The sequence below is a fragment of the Phaethon lepturus genome, unplaced genomic scaffold, assembly GCF_000687285.1.
Source record: "Phaethon lepturus isolate BGI_N335 unplaced genomic scaffold, ASM68728v1 scaffold13644, whole genome shotgun sequence".
NCBI lineage: Eukaryota > Metazoa > Chordata > Aves > Phaethontiformes > Phaethontidae > Phaethon > Phaethon lepturus.
The window spans coordinates 19,351-44,498 of record NW_010537053.1 but is presented as its reverse complement, the minus strand read 5'-3'; the positions used below and the strand labels follow the sequence as shown (position 1 = coordinate 44,498).

At 37.3% G+C, this 25,148-nt stretch overlaps 1 protein-coding gene across 1 annotated transcript in view; it reads right to left on the bottom strand.

Annotated features, from left to right (window-relative positions):
• TAF2 (TAF2 RNA polymerase II, TATA box binding protein (TBP)-associated factor, 150kDa) overlaps positions 1–25,148 on the bottom strand; it is a gene marked incomplete at its 5' end in the record, with an annotated part of 47,036 nt that overhangs the window by 3,561 nt on the left and 18,327 nt on the right. Inside the window, 9 exons of the mRNA XM_010286365.1 lie at positions 7,287–7,392; positions 7,800–7,952; positions 10,602–10,831; positions 13,217–13,326; positions 14,856–14,925; positions 20,720–20,859; positions 21,449–21,642; positions 23,284–23,394; positions 24,748–24,888. Of these exons, the coding sequence (XP_010284667.1) occupies positions 7,287–7,392; positions 7,800–7,952; positions 10,602–10,831; positions 13,217–13,326; positions 14,856–14,925; positions 20,720–20,859; positions 21,449–21,642; positions 23,284–23,394; positions 24,748–24,888 (1,255 nt within the window). The remainder of the gene's footprint in view (positions 1–7,286; positions 7,393–7,799; positions 7,953–10,601; positions 10,832–13,216; positions 13,327–14,855; positions 14,926–20,719; positions 20,860–21,448; positions 21,643–23,283; positions 23,395–24,747; positions 24,889–25,148) is intronic.

Genomic DNA, 25,148 nt, shown 5'->3' with positions numbered 1-25,148 from the left:
GAAGAGCGGAGCACTCCCTCTCCCTGCAGGGAAACCACTTCCTGCTGGCAGAGGGAGCAGGGCTGGAACCTGGGCTTCTCAAATCACAGAAGCACACAATATGTGGAGGGTGAGCCCAAGAGCTCGCTTCTGAAGTGGTCAGTAGCATTCCTTGGAAGAAAATGCACACACGTGTGTCTATCCACTTGGATCTTCTTCTGTTTGGGATGTGGAGATTCCAATGTAATTATTGGCTTTGTGGTGTTCCAGCTAGGTGGGTGTTTAAAATTAGACAGGACTGCTATCCCATGGGAGAAAGATTGGAAACTTTGTGCACACCTTGTCACAGGGATCAATAAAAATGCTGTAGAAATTGTGAGAGAGAATAAAATATGAACACACAGATCTCATAGATTAGTTTTAGAATGAAAGAGGTTTAGAACTTGCTAAACTTTAAAGTAACATTTTCTGTCATAATAAAATCACGTAGCATTCTGTTCATCATTTATCTAGGGTAAGGGGTTTTTTATTTTTACGGATCATTAGTGCATGAACAGTGAACAATGTTGATGAGTACAGTGTTTTACCTATTTTGCTTTTATTTAGTACTGAACCTTGGGACAGGTTTAACAACTGGGAACATGTAACTTGAGACTTTAACATGCCAGCAAGCTTTCATAACATCTTCCCTATGGTCTCTCTTGTATTTCTGATTTTGTGAGAAGAGGGTGGGACACCACAGACTTACTGTCGCTGTTTTTTTGCATGGCTTATGTGGGACTTTTCCAAATTGACACTTGTTAAAAATGACCTCATTTGCACCCCAATTTATTCAAATGTCAGAGAGGGAGAAACCAACTTCACAAATCACAGCAAAGGGTAAGGCCCTTTGTTAGGGTCCAGCGTTTGGGCTGAGGACAGGCTGGTGATCCAGAACCTGACACTGACCACTTCTGGGAAGAAGGGGACATCAACACAAGCATGCAAGTACTTAATGTCTCTTCCAGAACCCAAGGAAGGCTTGCTAATGAGAAATTAGTTGCTTGCTTTGCCTAGCAGTTGAACTGCATTCTGGCCGGCATTTTCCCTAAAGAGAGAACACTAAAAAAGCTGAAAAGATCTTAAAAACTGTTTTGACAATTACCCTGTTTTTCCTTATTTTATTTTTCTTTATAGTATTACCCTGGCAACATCCAAGACACACTATTTTTTAATTTAATGCTCTGTTTATGCATCTGTTGAGCCATCAACAAAGTACACACAGAAAGTCACAAAGCATAAATAATCCCAAGCTTCCAGAATGCAAGAGTGTCTTGTCATTTGTATTAAGAAGCAGAATTTTCAAATTATATTTCTCTGAAAAGAAGTTTTCTATTTTCTGTCTAGCAGAGTGTTCTTTTAAGGACCATATAATAAAATTTAAACTTTCACACTTGAGAAGGGTTTTTTTGGGGGGGGAAAAAAAAAAGCCACCCAAAAGTTTTCTGAGGATGTGCTAAATAAATCAGTTAATTTGTCTCCAACATAAAAATTTTAACTAGGTACAATTTAAAGATTCATTTATTTCATATTTTTTAGTGGGATTTACATGCAGATAGGTAATTCCTTATATCTATACCAAAGGATAGCCTCTGCTGAAGTACTGTAAAGACAAGCTGGTAATTTAACTAAAATACACTTTTAACTGATAGCTGTTTTATCAATTTCCTCATTTGACTTTCATTTAACAACTATATTGCTTTGTCCTCATATTAAAATGATAGCTTAAATCTGGTGTTATTTTTACTACATTTACTTTAATATTCTAGGAAATTCTGGAATATTCCCTACTCTAGAGAAAAAGAACATTTCAATCAGTAAGTCAATTCAGAATAGTATGTGCCTCTAACAGTTTCAGGTAGTTCACTTGAAAGTTTAGTTGCTAGCCTTATCCATGTTCTAGGTTTGAGAGTGATCAGTTGTTTTCTCAGAGACACTCACAGCTACAATATTATGTTTTTATTAAACGATGTAGCTGACACACTGCAGCCACACACCAATGCAGTTCTCACATTGTCACTTTATCTGCAGGGCTTATGTTTGTATTAAAGCTGCTTTCATGCATTTTAGAACAAAGCAGTTGAAAACACCCTTCCTTGTGAAGTGTACAATTAACCACATGCTATTTCAGTGAGGCAAAATTATCTACAGAACCTCAAAGCCTATTAGTTACCAGTTAGGAAACGGTGATATTTTAGGTAATAAAGTCAATGTATGTGTAACAGACTCTATCAAACAGATACTAAATTAATGTTATATGTTATTAAAGGATAGTCTAACAGAAGAGCGGGAGCAGCTTTTCCCTCCTTAAAAAGTAAAGCAAATGTCCATCATTGTCAGTGGTGGCCTCATGTCCAGGAAGTGTTCATTTATATATTTGTCTGTGTGCTGGTGTTTCAGTAACCCTTCTTAACAGGGAGCCACTAACTAATGGCTGTACGCTGAGGTGCTGGTGCTCTTACGTGTAACCTGGGTAACTCCGTTGAGCTGCAGAGGACTGGACTTTTTATACAGTTCGGACTGAATTCCTATTAACTACTGTATCCACACCTGAAACGCAGTGATGTGCACCGCAAGCTCAAGTCTACTGTTGTAAATATACTGTTCAAACATAATGACTACAGTAGTTTCCCTCTAGATCTTACTGCAGTATGGGCTGTATCCAGTTTCAAATTGTTCCAGAAACAATTCAACCCAGCTGAACCATTATTTCCTGAAACTGCAGACAGTAACTGTGATAAACAAGACCATAATCCAATCAACATGTATGAGTGTGGCCTAGACCTTCAAAGTTTCATGTACATCTACATGAAAAACAGAGTGACCTACAAGATCAGCAGTGGAAATTTCCAGTTTGATTATCCTGGAAAACAGCAAATGGATTAATAGAAAGGCCAAAGGTTTTTTCGGGTTTGAATGCTCAGGATGTGTTCTCAAAGCTCACTGCTCCTGAATGTGATCAGAAAAAGGACTGCCAGTGCACAAAGAGAACACTGCCATATTTACTTTTATTTCTATAAAAGAAAAAAAAAAAATAATTGGATACTGCTTTGTATCAACTACCAAACTACCAAAATAACTGGGAAAATTCTCATTAAAAGTTTATCAGTGATGGCCTGCTAAGCCATAACAACGTGTAACTTCACTGGTAGAGCACACAGGCTACAGCCAGGCATTTATTTTGGAAACAGAAAAGAACATGCCAATCAATAACCACTGACACATACAGCAAAACTTTTTCAAGGTTAATTTTGAAGTATTGTACCTTCAGATGAAATATTGAAGTAAATAATGAAGCGTATCTTAATCTGGTTTCACTGAAGTCAACACCGCGTGACAAGTCACCTTAGAGTCTGAAATGAGTGTTTAAATCTACTGCTTACACAAAATCTCATCTTGAAATTTTTTTGATTTTAAGATTTAAGAGTGGGGAGCTTTACTGCTATTCTTGATGATTTAGTAGCAAGTAAAAATCTGGTCTTGCATTAGAAATGTGACCTTGCACAGCTTTAGAGGCTCAAAGGAGGCTACCATGTTTCTAGTCCTTCGGGCAGATGAATAATCAATACAACAGCATTCTACAGACAGTTCCCAACTGATGTTTTGTTTGAATAACTTCTTGAAAAATGCCCAGAATCCTTTTTAACTCCCGGAGTCCACAGTTCTATTATCATAGGCAGGATGCTTTAGTAGGATTTAAAACATTGTCTATATGAACAACTACGAAAGGTGCTGTAATTATAGTACTGAAACCTGTAATCCTGCAAGAGCTGTAGTACAAGACTTACTTTTTTGCCCTTGCAGTGTATCTCAACTCTAACCTTTCACATCCATGAACAGAAGCATACAGCAAAAAGCTACTAAAGGAAAATAATATTTTCCTGGCTTTATGGGGGTTACATCAACTTGCACAAATCCAAATTGTCATTTGGGGTGGTGTGGGGAGTGTAAAATAAAAAAAAAAGAATACAAAGATACGCAGGATTTAGACCCAACATGAACTTCCTCCTGGCAGCTGCTGTTCACAGACTGCATTTGGCTGATGACCTAACACTTCATGTGACATGTGGGGACATAACCCACAGCTGTGAGAGGAAAACTGAGGGTGGACTAAGGGCTTGCTGCCTTCCAAGTAAGAGTCACAGAACTGAGGCAGATATGAGACCTTACAGATTTATTAACAAGATACTGAGACCATTTCAGAACCTATTGTCAATCTATTTCACAACATACGCTCACTGAAGTGCACCCACCCTCCATCATTGCTGCAAAAACTCGAAATCTGCAATTCCTTTGTAAAACAGAACACTCCTATGTGTGAACAATTTTATTTACTTATGCTTTTATTTTTCCCCATCTGTTTGGCATTTCTTCCCAGAAGTATGCCATTTCCTAAAGACTGAACTGTCTTTATTTACTCAATCTGAAATTCATACATCTTCGCTTTTAAGAAAAATGCTATGAATAAGAAACAGGTGAAATTTTAGAAGCAAAGAATATCTGAAGTGGAACTTTTTCTAACCATACAAACCAAAGAAAATGAAATTAATCTGAAGTGTTTCAAAATAATGCTTTTCAAAGGCTTATTATTTAAAATGAAACCTGAGGCAAAACCCAGCGTTTGCCTCATTCATTACCTAGGAAGGAAAATGTATTCCAGTGTGCTGAATGCCTAAATCGCAAAGGTGAGAAGGTCATTCAGCACAAAAGTGAAACTCGAAGTAGCTTTTGTCTGCTGTAGGTCTAACAAAAGCAGCAGTCAACTAGCCATCGCTCCACTCCTGATCAGACTTTACCCTTTCTGAACTCTAGTGCAAACTTAGTATGCAACAGTCCTGGAGCACAGAGCTGGCGTACAGAGGGTCCCGCAAGTCCTATTTGTGAAGTATTTGGCAGAGTTTTGTTTATGACTTTATATTCCATAGAGTGCGTAAGTCTAGTAAAAAAAAAAGTTGCAAAATATCATGTAAGAGTTATAAATACTAATCCTCAGCGGATCAGCTTCACACTTGCATGCCCTGGATGTGTCATTCTTTGCCGTAGCAGAAAATGTGATGGTTGACCTGAGGACAAAATTCAAAGCAGCTCTGAGATGTTTAAAGTAAAGATTGTGCGGAATTAGGCTCCGAAGTTTATGAAAGCAACCTATATGCAGCCTTCCCCTTTACGCTGCTGAAATGCCTATGATTTACGCAAAATGTTGTGAGTTTTGCTACTCTATTTATCTAACAGCAAAGCCATCCTGGTGGAGCTGGCTGTACAGGCACATGTCATTAACCAAAGGCCATCTGGAATGCAGGAATTAGACCCCCCTGTGTTTTATGTCCCCACATGAACTTAATTTGTTAGCTGAGCAATGACAGCAGTTACCTTTTATAAAAAAACAAAACCCCTTAGTGGCTAGAGCATCTGCCAAGGAAGTAAAAACGTAAGTCCTAGGCCCTAAGGGAGTATGAGCCTACAGCTTTCCACACCCCCAGCCAGCACCAAGGCACCAGCCTCAGCAGGATACTCAGAGCAGGAACATCCACCAGCCCTTCTCTTAAATGGTGACGCTCAATTGCCAGGTCACAGGGAAGGCAGATGAGGTTGCCTGTCAGCGTAGCTCAGGACCTGGGGCACTCGAGATGGAACCAATGTTCCAGATCCTGCTGCTAAGGTCTACTTCTGTTTTATATTAGGCAACCACTGGATAAAAACAGAAAAACAAGCAAGAGGGTAATTACTCTGAATTCTACTTCTAAGGCCAAATACTTCACTTTTACAGACTGCAGTATTGCAACCTTAAAACCTTGTTTGAATATGTACTGAAGATATCTCAAAATGCTTGTTACGTAGTCACAATAGCTTAGCTCCACTGGCACATTCTGGAACTAAACCTAAGAAATATGGTTAAAATATTTTGAGAAAAGGAGACTAACCACTGAACTTCTTTGCTAGTGACAGATAAGTGAAGAAGGTAGATGACAAGCTGGACATGAGCCGGCAACAGGCACTCTCAGCCCAGAAGGCCAACTGGATCCTGGGCTGCATCCAAAGCAGCGTAGCCAGCAGGGCGAGGGAGGGCATTGTGTTCCTTCACTCTGCTCTGGTGAGACCCCACCTGGAGTCCTGCATCCAGCTCTGGAGCCCTCAGCACAGGAAAGACAGGGACCTGTTGGAGCGCGTCTAGAAGAGGCCACAAAAACGATCAGAGGGATGGAACACCTCTGCTGTGAGGACAGGCTGAGAGAGTTGGGGTGGTTCAGCCTGGAGAAGAGAAGGCTCCGGGGAGACCTCATTGCAGCCTTCCAGCACTTACAAGGGGGTTGTAAGAAAGACAGAGAGACTTTTTACCAGGGCTTGTAGTGACAGAAAAAGGGGCAACAGTTTTAAACTAAAAAATAGTAGGTTTAGATTAGATATAATGGAAGGCATTTTTTACAATGAAGGTCGTGAAACACTGGCCCAGGTTGCCCAGAGAGGTGGTAGATGCCCCATCCCTGGCAACATTCAAGGTCAGGTTGGATGGGGCTCTGAGCACCCTGGTCGAGCTGAGGATGTCCCTGCTCATTGCAGGGGGGTTGGACTAGATGGTCTTTAAAGGTGCCTTCCAACGCAAAGATTCTATGATTCTAAGGCAGAAGTTCATCAATGAAGTTCAGCTTGCCTTAAGGTTTCTAGGGAATGCTATTCTTTGAGAAGTAATTTTGTCAAATATTTTATGAAAAAGATACTAAGAGAAGTAGTAAAAGAAAAGAAGTGCTTGAAATAAAACCATTTTACTCATAGATGCAATTTTTTCAACTCTGAAAAGCTCTTCTAAGCATCTTTGAGGCTTGCATGTTTTTTAACTACTGATGTCAACTTATAAATCATTAAAGATTTTTTTACCTGAATATTCTTGCTAATGTTTTTGAAGTGGTTCTTCGACGTTATTATTTTTTAAATTACAACTATGGCGAAATAGGTTTTCCCTAATTGCTTATGGGGTTCTATCTCAGCTTCATGTTATTTTATTCATTCCTTAGCTTTTCACTTCTATAAGCATGACACATACTTGCCTTACTTAAATATGTATGAAAATACACATGTACACAGTTATCTATAAATATACTGGAAGCTAAAGAAATGTTCGTATGCACCCTTTATATACTTCCTTGAATTCAGTTAACATTTAACACTTAGCAGCACTGTATGTAAGGGAATAAGCAGCAGCAACACTCCCCTCCTCAACTGAAATAGTTGAAAAATTCATACAATCATTTTGTCAATAAATTGACTCATACCTGGTGTGGATGGTCTCTCCAACATATTCAAATGATGGTAGATAAAGGCTTGACTGTCATGAACTGTGTCCATATCAATTTCCTCCTCTTCTTGAGAGTTTGAGAACTAAGATATCAGGAAAAAAAATAAGCAGATGCTGATAATTCATAGGAATATCACTAAGATAACTTAAAATCATTTCTTTTTGACATAAACTGGGGGTGAGAGGGAAAGGAAGTGATATCTACCACTGCAAAAGAATAAAAATTCAGTAAAATTAAAAAGGGTCAGTGTCTTGTCTTCCTTCTAATTTACTGTGAAGCTGTGTGAACAAGAGCATTAACTGTCAACTTCAGTTCTTGCTAGCCAATAAAGAATCTGATGGGAAATGATTTTGCCACAGTAAGCGTAACAACTACTGTACACATATACACGTCTTTTGTTTGAACATAGCTTTAAGGGAAGTCAGCAGAAGCCACTGCTGTTATTCTGAATATCCTATATATTGTGCAAGTTGAATTTCCATTTCTTACTCTGATTTTGAGTTTGACTTTACTGTCTTCATTCTTCTCTAGTATTTGCCCTGGCTCCAATGGAGACCCGAGTGGCATATCAGCCTTCCTCTTCACCCCCTGCTGATGACCAGAAATGCTGGATGCTGTTTCCTTAATAAGATGATCATCCTCCTGAAGCAGCATTAAAAGACCAAAATTAGAAGATAGCAAGAGCCATGTTTCAGCCTAAAAGAGACCTGATAGCTGAAAACACTTCTGAGTAAGGTGGGTGATTTGAACAAAGTTTTCCCTGTAGTTCTGGCAAAAAGTATTTTCTAAAACCCTGTATGGATTTGTGCCAACCTCTCCTACAAACATAGTTTCTCTTTACTTCTATCCCTGCTCCCTCTGCATATCTAGCATTGGCATCTTTTCTGTCCCTTTGCACAATCATGGTACTGTTGGTGTGCAACAACATTTGCTGCCTCTGAATAGCCTTTCTATAAATCTGTGCCTCGCAGACTCTCCTCAGTCCAAATCTCAGTTGAAAAACTGTGATAGCCCCTGATCTACACATGGGATTTGGCTAAATCTTTTTTTCGTTAGCTTTAAAACCTAATGCTTACTTTGTTGAATACAAAGCACTTATAACTTGTTTTTTTTTATTTCACAACAGTATTTATTAAAAAGAGTTAAACTGTTTTGTAAATTACTGCTTAGATTATCAACAAAAACAGGGTCAAAGGAATACAAAAATAGCAGGAGAGTCTAAGATACACATACAGTCATTAAAACAGGAGACAGGTGTTCCAAGAAGGCCAATACACAAAATGTAGAAGAAAAAATAAAGTACCCACAGAAGCAAGCATCATTAAAAGCCCACTAAAAAGAAGATAAAAGTATCATAGACTACCAAGAGCATATGCTGCTCCACTGAACTGCTCTTCCTCTGTTCTACAAAGGGCACTCTAGGTGCCCTGAATAATTCAAATTCAATTTTACGAAGTGGGTAATTTTTACCATCCTCAGCAAATTCAGTGTCACAAGTCTGTCAGCACAATTTTAGCATGTGTATGCTCTCAGAATATAGTCTGCTTTAAAGAATCTAGTTAATCTGATGCATTCTATCACCTGTTAACTTTTTTTTCCCCTCAAATACACATGTCCCTGTTTTCATCCCTAGTATTTAACCCCACACATTGTTGTTGTGAAACACTTTTAGATAAACTTTGGCTGATGTGAAAGGCAGCCTTTGTTTTATGCTACTGGTTTGATTTTTTGCAGTTCCCTGAATTTTGGGGGAATTACAGTGAGAATGGTAACCTTAAAGTAAGAGGGAGAAGAATGGAGGTGAGGCATAGCAGAAGATACAAGGGATGAAGTGTGAATTGAGGTTTATACTAACACTGTATTTTCACACTAGTGTAAGCCAGTACTGCTGCTCTAAGAAGCAGCCTCTTCCTCTTCCTCGCACATTTCTGTCCTGGGTCGCCACAAACATTTTTCTAATTACACAATGAACTGGACCAGGAAACTGACTCATTACGAAATATTTGTTCATAAAAAGGGTATTTTTCAACTAGAACCTCCCCTGATCCAGCTCACTATGCAGCAACAACAGTGCTAGCACAAGGGAGAGGACAGTATAGGAAAAAGAAGAGTTACGAGGAAAATTTTGATTAAGACAGTTTGGCTGCTGGAAGTTTAGACTGCAGTTCAGTGAACATCCAAAAACCTGCTAACAAAACATCTCCTGCTATTTAATTCTGATGTTTGTGCGCAGCAAATTAGGATTTATTACATGTGCTTTAAATATGTAGGATAGCTCTAACAAGATTTGACTCCATCATCAGTTTTCTCCCCCTACTGGAAATAGCCTGCAAGGTACTGTGATAATTTATATTCTCGGCATACTTCTGAATAAAAACGATTTAGAAATTAACTATGGGACTGATACAGTAACAGTAAACAATCCTATTCAAAAGGGTGGAAAGAGTTTCAAACATGCTAACCACATGTTCACATTCTTTTTCAGAATTTACTCCTAAGCAGTTTCAATCAAATGCAGTTTTTGAAACTGTTAAGAAAATTACTCATTATTTCTGTGTCTGTTGAGCTTTTTCCCCTCATAATTAAATTTGTCCAAGAAAGAGACTTAGGCTTGCAGCAGTGGCCGATATTCTTAAGAAAAGCATGACTTGAATAGCTTATAAGATCTACTTTCTAATTACACAACAGATTATGTGTTAGGACTGAAGCCTCCAAAGCCAGAAAGAAATCAAACTTAATGTATGTGATTTTGCAGAAGTTGTTACAAATCCTTCAGAGCACAGTACTAAATAGTCCAATTAAAGCGTTCCGTGAAGATGTGTTAAAGTTCCAACTTTCACATCTCAGAGTTCTTGAGAAAGAGGTATATCTATGTATTGTAAGGTGTAATAAATTTACTGAGAAAAGGTTTTGTTTTGGTAAATTGCATAACTTGCCTATAAGCAATATTCTTAGTCTAACAAAGAACAGTTTTCATCACAGCATCAAACATTTCTGTGAATCGCTTCATGTCTCATAAGCAATATAGAAAAGGTAAAGTTTTATGAAGAACAGAAATGATGAGACTACAAAAAACAAGTAAAAAGCTTGCATACTCTGTGCAAAACGGTTTAAAAAAAGTTAAAAAAGTTACGGTATATGCCAGCTTTTCAAGTGGAAGAAATAAAGAGTAACAAGGTATAAAGGTAGCTTAGGTAAAGCATGAGAAGCTTGAACACAATACAAAATCAGCAACCAGCGCAAGGGCTCGGAGCCAGTGGAATGGGATGTATGCAGATGGTTTGTGCTTACGGTGTTCTGAAATCCTACTGACTGCCCGTGATTGTTAGCACTATTCACAGGTTCCTGATTATTGGCAACTGATTCAGGGATAATCGTTGGATTAAGTACAGCCTTCTTTTCTTTCAGATTAAGAACAAGTCCAAGCTCTGGTAATGGTAAACAAGAAGGTCTGCTGAGGCCAAAAAGTGTGAAATAGAGGTCCACAGCACCACATCGTAATCTCCAGTCATGCGAAGTTCCTAAAATCCAAAAGAGATTATTGTTAATACAGAGATACAATCTTCTCCTCCCCCGCAAATAAGACTGTTTAAGTGATCTGGATCCACCAGAGTATGACATTTTCTATGCTTAAGATACACTTCTTCCCTCATTATTCCTGCTACTTACTTACTCAAATTCACCTGTCACAGCCTGTTTAAAAGGAAGGTTTTAAGTTGTTTGAGTTGTAAGCTGGATGTGTTTAGTAGAACAAGACTAGGAAACTAAGTGCTATAATAACATAATAAAAAAATAAAAGGAAAATAGTTACACCAATATGCTTTTATTTTTAAAGTTTCACTTTAGGTTTTACTATCGGACAATTAAATAGAACAATTTGTTATCAAACTGGCTTCCTGGATTTGGTCACAGTAACACTTGCCTATGTGTTCCATGAAATGTAGTAGCAGCCTTTAGCATGACTGAGATCTGTACCCTCTGGAAACACACCAACAGAGAACATGAACCAGCAGTGTATAAACGTGCTTTTTGATGTCACTATTACGTCATGTACTTCACTGAATACTCAATACTTCAATTTGTATTCATACTGGAGATATGTATCCATACTGCACAAAGCAATGCTTCACTGATTTTACATTTCACTGCAAACTGTGTATTGCTTTTATATCTTCATACACAAGTGGTCAAAGCACGTTTGGCACCAATCACAACAGAAAGACATCCAACATCTGGTGCAACGCTGCAAATACACTGATTCTGGTGTTAACTCAGCCCAGCTCTTGACTGATTGCAAGTTTATTGAACATATTGTTCCACAGCAGGAATAGAACTATATCTGGTAAACAAGACACAGATGTACCAACTGCCATGTTAACGTGGCCGTGCAAGACAGCACAAAACAAAACTACAAGATCTGTCCCTGTAAATACTAAGTTTCATGACGCTAATAGTGTTTTTGGTAAGCTTAGCTGTACATACACTTACCCAGTTACAAGTGAAAGCAATATGAATATTAATGTGGATATTTCTAACATTAAAATACACTCAAGAGAATGACACATTCACAAATATTAATTTTAGAACTATTATAATTTTTTAACAATAAATAATTTACTCAACTTCTTAAACTACTACATCTTAAAATGATATAATGAATTCCTATTCAGTATCTCTCTCCTTTTCCAGCAGAACAGCTAAGCTTAAATACAATTGGTTGCTGAATTTCTCTGTAATCTTTGTAACTTGTGAGCATTATCAATTTAACGTAGATTAACACAAAAGAAAAAAAAAGATTATATGCATCAGTCAGAGTCTGTTTTCTGTTGCATGTGCTTACACTAAATGAAAGCAACTCACAATTCTAGAATCATGCAGCTTTAAAACTGGCTACTAACTTGTTTCACATTAACAAACATTTTTCAAGGCACCCTGGAATGCTGCAGTTATCCTTACAGAAAATAAATTGAAACATTATGTCATCTTGATGTGTAGAAATTCAAGTACTTAAAGCCCCATGAAACATCATAAGAATGTATACCCTATTCGTTACTTGCAAAAAGAGGTAATGGTTGTAAGTAACACTGCACACACTCTTCTCTCAACAAAAAGGAAAAACAAACTCTCTGATGGGAACATCAAAACTGTTTATTTTCTGTGCCTGACACTTGGCAAATTCTACGAAACTGAACTACTAGTAGTCTCCCCACTTCAACCCCTGGAGTGTAGCTGTAAGCTTTTAAACACTAAAAATAATGATACACAGAGAACAGACAGCATTCAATGACCTAAAAAAGCTATATAAATGTTTGTAAGTAATCTATGTAGTAATGTGCCAGATGTTAAAGGGCAGTTTGTCAGGACTGGATAAAAACTGCTTCAGTAATGAAAAACAGGTCAATGGTAAAGATGCAAGCCCTCCTCTCGTTAGAATCTTTCCTAATCACACAAGGCAAATGGAGTCTTAAGTTTATAATACACTTGCAAAAATCTCATTTAAATTACCTATACAAATGTTATCCTCTCATATTCTCTCAGAGTTTAGTAAAAGAGGACAAAGAGAGATTAGCTAAAGCAAGCGATAAAGAAAAAGGTAACACAGACACCATCATTAGAGGAAACATTTGCTTTGAACATAGGAGTCAAAGAATCGCTCCATGCCAAAGTACATCAAAGCACACTACAGTAAGTAGACAAAAGAATGAAAAACCAGGGTCGGTATCCTGTGTCCCCAAGAAAGTTCTGGAGGTACATACATGACATGAAACTACTGAGACAATTTTCAATTTTTAACTATTGAAACTAAGAGAGCTCTTGGCATATTCTGAAGCAAGTTTTTACCACTTACTACAAAAAAACTTACAATAAAAAAACCCAACAAAACCACCAAACAACAAGCAGCCAACCTGAATTCATCAGTTTCCAAAGCTGATCTACCAAAGCTTCATTACATAAAGGTGACTCCATGTTCTTGGTAAAAGGTGGATTCTTAGTCAGCATATCCAGAATCTTATGCCTGAAAAAGAAATGGAGAAAACCATCTTTATTAAAGCCAAATGAATACACTAAGAATACAAAGTCCATTCAGTTTGCAATAGTCTTACAAACTTATTCAAATACAGTATTTCTTCCAAAATTTTAACCAATGTTTTATGCTTTTAGCTCTTCCTTCTGTCCACAATTTGCATAGACACAGACTTACCATCAGCAATATAACTTAAAGTTAAAAAGCAAGATGCAAAGCAGCAGGATGTTATTAGACATTATTTTTAAGAGTTAGGTATAAAATTGTAGGCTACATCATGCTCTTCTGTTTAGTAACAAATTTTTTTGCAGACCGACTTAATAATTACAAAGAAGGAGCAACATTGGCAAATAAACTCCTTACATGCTGATACCAAAATATTTTTAAGTAACTTTAAATGTTTATAGCTGATACAAAATGACAGGACAATAACCACCTCTTAAGTTACATGGTGTATAAAGATTCCGCACTTACCATGCTTGCTTACACTATTTACACAGTGAGCTGAAAGTAGATAATTTTTTCCCACTTTCTTTCTTTAAACTTGGCCTTGAAAACAGTTTATGAATGAGAATAATTATTTGTTCCATTACTTATTATTTTAACTATTTTCCCTGTATAGCCAGCTTTCCTCTTGCTGCCTTACATTTGGGGACAAGAAAACTCTTACAGATTTTTTTTTTCCTTTTCTTTTAGAAGAGGGTTACATACAGCACTCAATTAAAAATTTAAACTCCTCTTTAAAAAGATACAAATCAAATTAAATCTCCTTCCTAGACTGAAGCTAAACCTCCTCTAGTGAGTCTAACTGTGTGTAATTTCATTAACAACAGAAAATAAAATAGAGAACAATCTTGCAGCTATGATCTTTGTAAGAAATCACCTATAGAGAGAGAGTAAAAGTAACACTATTTATCTTTGAAACGCAATTATTTTAATCGTGGTCATAAGAAGAAAGTGTTGGGCAAAACCAATGATTATGAACCTCAGTGTTCAAAGGTTTATAACGAATGTGCTAAAGTATCCAATCATTGGTGAAAACCAAGTTGAAACAGGCAATACTAGAAATTACACCATATCTTCACGTTATCCTTTCACCCCATCTACAGTCTAACAATTGCTTTACACTCCTTGCTGGCAAAGCATTGTGTGCGCTATGTCTCATCCTTTGTCTTTTCTAAATATCACAAAGCCTTTTTGCCATTTGCAACATCAGGTTTATATACTTTGTTTATGATCAGGAAATGACCTCTAATGTCAGACTTCCACCACAGGGATAGAACATAAAAGACAGAAATAATATAATGGAGAATAAGAACAGAGAATATTAATTTTGAGATGCGAACTGTTGAATCATAAAAACACATTTCAATTTATATAAAATAACAAGCAGAAAAAAGTGTTTTGTGAAGAAGTATTAAGCGGTTGAGCATTTGATCTATTCTAGCGATTCCAGGCCAAGAATTTACTTAGTAGTTCCAGCATTAATAAAAATACTGGCTCTTTATTAACTCACTAACCTTATGTAGGGTACAGGATCATTCTGAACCATATTAAGCAGCCACTGTAACTCTTCATAGCTCCTATCAACTGCAAAGAAGAAGAAAATAAAATGCCTACAAATACACATAAACTCAAAGGATTTTGATCAAGACAATCACAAGTTCCTGAATTGGCATACAAAGAGTTTGAATCACTGCAACTAAAAAGGAATTTCATTTATTATAGTGCAAATTCAAAAGTAAAAGGTGGTTTACTTTACATTGAAATAGAAACGTGCATGAAACTCCCTTCATGCCTCAATTGTTCAATAACCATCAACTTGACTACTAGCAGGTAACTCAGTCACTCATGAGCATTGATTGGGATGATCACAGAGTAACTGACCACCTTGATATTGTGAGCTTCCTAAAATGAACACACTCAAATATCCTTTCAACAATCACACGTATAATATCTTCTATAAGGAATAGAGAATACACAATTCTCATACACAGGGATCTATGAAAGATAATAATCTATAAATAGGATAGGAAAAGCAAGACTACAGGGCTTAAACAAAACTGCAAGCATATTCCTCTCAGTAGCCTTCCTTATTTTTTAAAATCAGTATAGTTTGTAACTAAAATGTATTTTGAAACCTATCAGCACATGCTTCTAGAAAACTGCTGCCTGATACTGTTGGAATCAAAATCAGCTTGTTAGTTTAAAATTTAAATTTCATTATAAAATTTCTTTGATTGTCAGAGTAACATTGCAAAATAGGAAACAACACAGTGTATCACCATCACCAATTAGACAAAAAAGCAAGAATTTTTATGTTATCTTTTTCTCAGGTGCATAATTATAAGATTTTCCATCAGTATTCTCTTCTCATTTCCTCAAAACAATGAAGAGCTTGTTTAGGCTTTGCTTTACTTCAGAATTTGGGATGTATTAATCATTCCTGTATAGACAGCTCCAAAAGCATTTCTGTTGCTTTCCATTTTGCAGTCCTGGCAATGTATATCCTGCCTACTGTATTTTCAGTTCTAAATACCTTAGTTCAACTTTCCTTCCTGCTTGAAGGAGAATGGATTTCAACAATTTTTAAATGTAACTTTTCTAGTCCAATCAATTCTAATACCTATTATTCCCTTGTTAGTCACTAGGGTAAGTTGCTCTTAAATGAAGAGGCAGTTATTTAAATTATATTATGAGAATCAGCACTTCAGTTCTATTAGCAGTTTAGAAATTCTTTAAATAATCTGGACAACTTGAACATAAGATGGGAGGAGGCAGACAAGCAATTAAAAACTACATTATAATATTGCTTAGAAGAGGGCTGAATAGTTTTTTGCAGGCCACTTGCAAGTCAGCTCTGCTCTTCCTACAGCCCAACCAAAACAGAACTGGTTACACTGGTGAGGCACTGAACTGGACTGTATCCATACAGACCAGAACCGCAATCTCAGATTTGCCTTAAAAATCAAAGAAATCTTTGAGAAGCTATAGGACATACTTTTAAGGGATTAGTGACTGCCTGTGCTCTACTCCATGCACAGCTGCTTCTCCTGGCAGCTACCTTGCTTGGGGTAGAAGGCAGCTAGAACACTGCATACAAAAGTTGTTTTGCATGGAAAAATAATAATATTGTATAACCATGCAGCAAAGACTCACAACATGGCAAACACATTAAGTCACAATCATAAGCAAGCTGCAATTATTTTGACTGCTAACAAAAGGGATTTTAAAATGGTTTTTGATTAGAAAATGAGCAGTCTAGGAGATGAATCCTTTAGGCTGACAGTACTAGATAACAGAACCAAGAAACATCATACTTCTGTGGTTAAAAAAAAAGTCTTTTCTACTGCTTAAACTTATTTGTGCTTAAAATAAAGTAAGTCTTCCCTGCTATTTGCCTTATAGTGTAAGCTAGGCCTGATAGACTTCCAAAGCTTTGCTACTAATGCATTTAACCTGCTCTTCAAATTTATATAGCAACTGCCGAGCAATGACAAATTAAACCTGATCTTGGGCAGAACCAATCTCATTAGCCAGAAGAGTCATAGAATCATACAACAGCCCGGTTTGGAAGGGACCTCAAAGACCATCTGGTCCAACCTTTCAGGGGAAAGGGAGCCTAGATGAGATTATCTAGCAACCTGTCCGATCGCATCTTGAAAATTTCCAGTGATGAGAACTCCACCACATCCCTGGGGAGGCTGTTCCACTGATTGTTCTCACTGTAAAAAATGTCTTTCTTATATTGAGATGAAACCTCCTCCTGTGCAACTTTCATCCATTGCCCCATATACTTTCCATGTAGCACCTTGTGAAGAGAAAGCCTCCATCCTCTTTGTAGCCACCCTTTAAGTACTGGAATACTCTAATGAGGTCCCCCTGAGCCTGCTCCAGGGAGGAAAGACCAAAGTTCTTCAGTCTTCCCTTGCAGGGCAGATTCTCCAGCCCTCTGATCATCTTTGACGCCTTCCTTTGGGCCCTATCCAGTCTGTCCATAACCTTCTTGAACTGTCAGGCCAGAACTGGACGCAGTACTCCAGGTGCAGCCTGACAAGCGCTGAGTGCGATGATCACATCTCTATCTCTGCTAGTAATGCCCCTGTGGATACAGCTCAGGATCTGATCTGCCTTCGCTGCTGCAGCAGCACACTGCTGACTCACAGTCAGCTTCTCATCCCCCAGGTCCCCCAGGTCCCTTTCAGCAATGCTGCTCCCCAGGCACACAGATCCTTGCCTGTACTGGGCTCTTTGGTTACGTTGTCCCAGGTGCGGGACCTTGCACTTGTCTTTGTTGACCTTCATAGAGTTTTTGCTTGCCCACTTTTCCAGCCTGTCCAGGTCTCTCTGCAAGATAGCTCTCACTTCCAACATGTCCACCTCACCACCCAGGTCAGCATCATCAGCAAACTTGGTGAGGCTGCTTTCAGTGCTGTTGTCCAGATCATTTATGAAGATGTTCCCTGGGGGACACCCACTTGTGATAGGTTGGCAGCCTAAGCAAAAACCGTTGACCACCATTCTCTAAGTGTGGCCCATGACCCTATTTCCTACCCATCTCACAGACCTCCCATCCTGTCTGTATCTTGCCAGTTTCTCTATGAGAAGACTGTGGGAAAAGAAAGATGTGTAGGTTTCCATATTTCTGGTAGACATAAACCAAATTATTACTTTCTGAAGTAAAAATCCTCTTGAGATTTTTTCAAAGTACAAGAGATGGTGTATCAGTTCTCAATTACAGCAGAGCATCTCTGAGACCCTAAACATGGATATTTATTTAGAATGGTTTGTTGTTACCTCTTATAGATATGCAACTGCTTTGTTGTATACATATAACTACTAATAGTCATATAACTATCAGAAGCTAACACTAAAAAATTAATAAACTCCGTTAACTTCAAGCCACTTTAGATCAACTGTCCGAGTCCTTACATGCTGCCTCAAGCATTTTACAGAGTTACTGTGTCTCAAAAAAAGCCTTACCATTAACAGCAAAGAAAATAACTTATCCAGTTCCATGGAGAAATGGTTTCTTTTAAAGTAACTTAAAAAAGGCAGTGCTATTCCTACCCTGAGAGTTGATAGAAAAACATGGGAGTTCCACACTGCCCCAGAAAATACAGACTTTCCTTTTTATGGAAATTACAAAATCTGTCAGCTTCCTTTACAAGAACTGTTAAAAAGCCAGCTTTGGCACAAGCAACAGGCATTTGATAGCTGCTGGTTTACATCCAGTATGAACTGGAAACCAGGTAACTGGGAACAACGAGAGTCAGACCTCTTGGCAACAGACGGCCAATCATTTCTCCTTCCAAAGCCAGGTTTAGGGCTCTGTGAGACAAGCGCTGCTACTTTCTATATGGGTAGCTGACGAAGTCAGTGAACACACTGAGCTTCTGGATTTGCCCCTCCACCAAAAACTTAGCAGTCACAGCAGGAGCAAAAGCTAACGTGTTCGGTGCTGGAAGGTTGTATTTGAGAAATGATACTGATGACCAGTTAGATAGTAGACTGTGTCGTGAATTGTAGTGACTTTATAGCAAACAGATACTTGCATCTGCTACCTTTGCATCACAGAAAAAGCCACTGGCAAGGGTCAAGGCAATTAGGTACAGTAATACTTTAATCTATCATTTCCAGACCTCACAGTGAGCTCAGTCAAAAATTGTATTCAGCTCAATCACTGATTTCTTCAAAAAATTTCTCTACTACCTTTTACCATTCAAGTTTTACCTTCCTGTAGAGTATTTCATGCAACCAACCCTATCTTGCTTATACAGCAAACCATTTAATCAGCTGTTTTAAAGATGTACTATATTACTCAGCAGTACAAACACATTCTTATCCAAGTCAGGTATTAACTATAAACACCATCCATAAAAGGTCAAGAATTTAATGAGAAAACATTATTTCTATCAGTTTGTCTTTCCAAAGGGTGGGATGAATTAGTGAGGAGATTATTCTAAAGGAAGCAGGCTGATGAGTAAGCTTTCCATTTTCCAGCAAATCTTTCCACTAACACTCTATGAAGGAAGAAACAAAGAGAGAGGAGAGAGAGGGGGGAGAGAGAGAGAGAGAGGAGAGAGAGAGAGAGGGAGAGGAGAGAGAGAGAGAGGGAGAGGAGAGAGAGAGAGAGAGCACCAGCAGAGTCCTGAATTCCAGCTGGGTATCACTCACAGGGTCACCAAATGGTACACATGCAGTGGGCTGTGGATCCATAATGCCTGGTGAATTACAAGACTGAAGACTGAGCCCGAGAGTGACGCTCAGTGCACAGCCTTCCTCGAAGTTATTAGTTTTTCTGTATGACGGTCTGGTTTCAGCCTGTGAGCTTATGTCCGAATTGTGCCAGATGCATTCAGTCAACAACTCCAATTGCCTTAAAACGTCCCACTGCCTATCTAGTTTGAGAAGTCTTTGGATAGAATGACAGCAGCAAGATAGAGAAAACAATTATTCACACAAAAAGCAAAGAAAACTCTCCATTACCCTGAAAATGAAAACATGAAAATTGAGGCAGAATAATTAGAAGTCTAGAATCACCAGTCTGCTCACAGAGGAAGAGCTGAAAGATTTGGCCCCTTTGATAGCGATAACCCTTCCAACACAAGAACAGTCACAAATCTGCTGAATGGAGAAAGACTAACCCAAATAAATGAACCCAAATAAATGAATGTTGTACTAAATTAATTTTAGAAAATGCAAATCATTAAAGCTATAGTTTCTAACTGCCTCTAAAAACCTGTTAGGATTGAATTCCAACTTTAAATGGCATTTAAGCAAGCTACCCAGTATTTTTTTCAAGGACACTGAACAGTCAACTAAGATAAAACCAATAGAGTAAAAGCATCTCACCTATGCTGTGAGGTATTTCCTGATATGTGAAACATAAGCTATTTATAAAGAATGACGAAGCAGAATCAAGCAATAATCATTAAAATAATCTATGTTTCCAAAATTTCTAACCATAAGATGCATGCAGAAAGCAAAAAGAAGAGATTAGCAAGAAGGTAAAGGAAAACTAAGAACTATGACTAGCAATTGTGGCTGAATCAAAATCACCAAAAATGAAGTGTTAAAAGAAATTACCAAAACCCCTTACCACTACTCACTGTGCTGTCTACTCATTATTTCAAAACTTAGCTATCTGATTCAATTTGCAAGACACTGACAAACAATGCTCACCACATCTTCATAAAACTTGCATTCTCTAGGACAAAACATTAAGAGCAATCTCAGTTTCTTATCCATACATCTGCCATGACACAAGCTCTTCTGGTAGACAGTATTTCAACCTAATATTAATGAGGTAGACAGTATTTCAACCTAATATTTCTACTATATTGCAAGTGTTACCAAGTGTCAAAATACTTGAAAGAAGTACCTTTTGTGTAATCAACGACAGCATCCAATGCTGCTATTCGGACATCTATGAAGTGCCCATATTCTGCATATGACTTGAAGAGAGCAGGATCACTTGGGACATGACCATTCTTCTGAAGTACTCGAATAGCTTTTAAACAGCTAGATGTGGTAGAAAGAGGAAATTTACATCAGGTTTCTGGAATGCCAGCCAAGAAGAATAAAATTACTTTCTTCAAAATCAAGTATGGTAATTTTTTTAGAATTGTATTACCCAAATTAACATGTTACAATTACTTTCACAGCATTAACACATAGGTCTCATTAACTCTGAATTCAGCAGAAAAACAAACAAAATTCCCCACCATGTTAAATCCATTGTTTGGTTTCAGTACAACTGTACTAACTTACAGAGAAAACGGAGTTCAGATTAGGTTGTGTACTCTATAGATATTGTAACAAGGCCACCTTTTGCAAAACTTCCATAAATGCTCTTCTTAAGGAGGCACAAGCACTATCAACTTACGCTTGCTATTGAAAGTCTACGCTGATAGAAATTAATGTTGAAAAATAAAGTAACAAAGACAAACTTGCACTATCAGCTTTTGGAAATTGGAAGAAATTTGACATTTAATATGAAGACACACAAGCTAAAATCTCAAATACTGACTACAGAAGGGTACATAAAAACTAAAAAAGTAGTGTTAATGTGCCTGCTCTCTTCATGTGTACAACAATTATTAAACCACACCTGACTGTAATTGTATGCCTGTAACTGGGAAGAAGCTTCTCCATATTTAGGAAACGGGTGATTTCCTCAAGAATAAGTCGAACATCAGGATTTAAGTTATCCAATGTTCGAACTTCATTGTTCACACTGACTGCAGGAGTTACAGAGTTGGCTAGGGCATCGATCAGCTCAGCACGATAGTAGTTGTCTGAAAACTAGATAAAAAGAGCATTTAAACACAAGCAAATATAACAATATATATTCTTTAAAAGCTAAGAAATGTTGAAGCACTGTTACAGAACAAGATCGTAAAACAAAAACCATGTGAGAAACTGCATGAGAAAGCAAAACAGGAATAAATCTTTTCTGAAAATGGATTTGAGAGGGATTGAGCAAGCAGACATATCAATCATTAATCTTCACTCTGCAATAAGAGCATATTAATAGCAAAACAAGCATATTAATAGTAATACATTGTTTTATAAAAATGGAAAAGTCAGGCATTGAAAATTTTCCAGATATGGAAAATAAAAGCCATTCTTTCTAAATGTGAGCATCTAGAACTACCTGTCTGTTTCTATATTCAGTACCAAAGTTAATGGGTGATTAGCACCTCAAAAAATCATACAGTTTATTTAGATAGCAACTGCACAAGCTTCTGAAGTGAGCTAATGGGCTCACTACTGCTTAGTGAGGAAAATTTTCCTTCTTCATTTGCTTTTACCTGGGCTCACAGTTGTGAGCTGGCTGTTGCATTTGTTGGTCGTGTTAATTTAGTAAGCAGCAAAAAGTATAAAAATAAAATTTAAAAAGCAGAAAAAAGTACTGGATGTGAATGCTAGTTAATTTAATCTAAACAAACCCAGTTATCTGTCAGATCTGGTAGAAGATGTCAAATACAAGCGCAGAAGAGACATGTGGAAACGCGAGGCAGGATCTATCCTTTGGCGGTGATGAGATATTAGCACAACTCGCCACACTATGACTACTGATAATTGCATTTACGTGTCTAATTCTCTACCTCTCCGCCCTCTATCATCCTCATTTTAGTAATATTGCAACAAGTGTCTTGTTACAGTATCTGTTTCTACACACAAGAAATTGAGGCTTAAGAGGCTTCATATTTGTTCCACTTAACTTTGGATACTTAATTGGGAAGATTATGCTAGGCTTCAAGTAGTTGTAGACTTCCTCTGTCTCTAGGGAGATGGAATTTTGTACCATGTCAGGATCTTAAAAGTCATCTAATCATCCTTCAGAGGTGGTCTGTGTGGGAAGGAACTTTAGATGACAACACTTCCAACTCAGGTGCTTCAACTTAGTGATAGAATGATATTAACCTGGGTTTTAGCTGTTATTTAACCAGATGAAGACAACCCAGTTCTGTGAGCTAGATCTAACATTCAGAACCCAGATTCTCAGAGTCCTGTATATCATTAAAAAAAAGATTATTTCCTTTCCTTGCTCTTTCAAACACTCTTCTCAAGGTGACAAAACCCCAACAAAACAATACTTAACTTTGCATGCTACATGTTAGTCTCATGCACATTTTCTCAAAACACCTGCATCTTTTGAGCGAAAAAGAGTAAAGCAAGAAAAGTATGTGCGCAAATGAAGACAGGCAGGTCCTTGGTAAGTCAACAAGCACAGACAGCTTTGAAACATCCACGAAATACTGCCATAGAAATGTCAGCTACAGAACATTCTCTAACATTCACTGTTTAGTTTAGTGTATTACCTTTTCATCAACTCACCTAGCCAGATATTTACATTAGTGGCATAAAACATCACGCAGTCTATTAACTAAGAGTTTTTTCAACAAAAAAGTGAGAAATTGCAATAAAGACATTCTTTACCTTATTCTTCCTGTTATCGTTATACTTGATCAAATCCAAAATAAACATTAAAACCTCCTTAGGACAGAGGTTGTGAACATCTCTCAGAAGGGCCATGGCAACAGGCATAGTCTGTGTAATAAAATTCATACTAACATCATTCTTACAATAGTGAAATGATAGTTACACCCTGAGAGGAGCTACATCCTGAAAATGAGTAATTAACAATTTTACAACTGCTAACCTCTGAAAAGTGGCATTTAAATGCTTTTTGAAAGTCATATCACATGCTATATAATTTTCAGATCAAATAAACTATGTAATTATTGCTCAATAATTAGTCATAGTGCAGACATTTGAAAAAACTGCATATCCAAGAAAAGACTCTCAAGTCAAGGCAGTATCAAAAAGGTAACAAATAAAAAGCAATTAAACACAAAAAAGATGATGGAACTAATTCTGAGATGGACAATGAATTTGCATGTTTTCATGTGAACATGATGACTAAGCTTCCATTACCATTGAGAGATACAGATCCAATACAGTCAGTGAAGTCTAAAGAATTATTAGCCAGACAGGTATTAGCTTGATTAGATATTTATTTTAGAATGAGCTAAGCAGCTCTCTACGCTTCACTTACATAGATTTATTAAGAGAGGCTTACTCTAGATCTATAAACTTGGGACATGGGATTAAAAGGGACAAAAGTGTAAGATTTAGTAGGAAAGAATAAACAATGACAAAAAGTGCGGAAAAATACAAAAGAAGGTCCAAGAAAAGAGACGTGGGGAGAAGGATGAAGCAGTTTTGGACAGAGTAAGAAAAGAAAATTTGAGTTTTCTCCATAGTCGGGAATATGGAATCTGTGAAATAAGAACTCAATCATCCAACAATTATAAAGTGAATATTGACAGAAAATCATTGTAATTCATTTCGTTATCCACTGTATAACTAACAACTATAGGTCCCAGTAAAAAACCCTGTGTTAACATCAAAATAAGCTGCAGCAATACATGATGTTGACAACTAATAGAAAAGAGAAGGCAAGGATTACGCACTGCATTGAACTAAAAAGCCCACCAATTTAAGATATTTATGAGATTTTATTTGCAGTATGATATCATTGCCCTTAACGAATAAAGACAGCTGCTGAATTCACCGAAAAGATAAAATGAGTAGCTTTGTTATTGTGTAATAAATTCTATTTAAGAATGACCTCACAAATATTTACAAATAATTCTTATATGTACTCCATTCTTCTGAAGAAACTACTAATTTAACTTCAGCTACTCAGAAAAAATTGCTAAAATTTTTGACTAAGATGGAACAAACAGATGTCATATAAGAAAGAATTAGTTATTTTGTACTTTTAGGAAGGTGTAAAGAAGGACTGGGCTATCTGTGTTCCTGTAGTTGTCAAGCACAGAACATTTTTGCATTTTGACATTTCTTTTAAAATGTTCAGTGAAAAAAAATAAATTTTACCTTTTGCAGAAAGTAGCTTTGAAAGTTCATGAAGTTGTTGGTCTTCACAATGTTTGGACAAGTCTTACAACAAAACATTCGGGTAAAGAGTGACTTCATGGCTGGTGGTCCTGTCCACGTACTTACCATGGAATTTGCAATCTGTATAATTAGGGGGGAAGGGAAATTGCATTAATATCACCACCGCAAGTTTAGTTTGGCTATAGAAAAATACACATTTCCCATAATCAAAAAGTATAACTGCAAAGAACGTACTGTCCTTCAAATAGATACATATTTTCATCAATTATCTTATATCAGCTAAGTTTTCACTGCCATCACCAATATAGTCTCTCTACATTAAAGGTAAATTTTATGAAAATTGTTCCGCTTGGAAGACGTCTGCAACTAATTATCTTTCC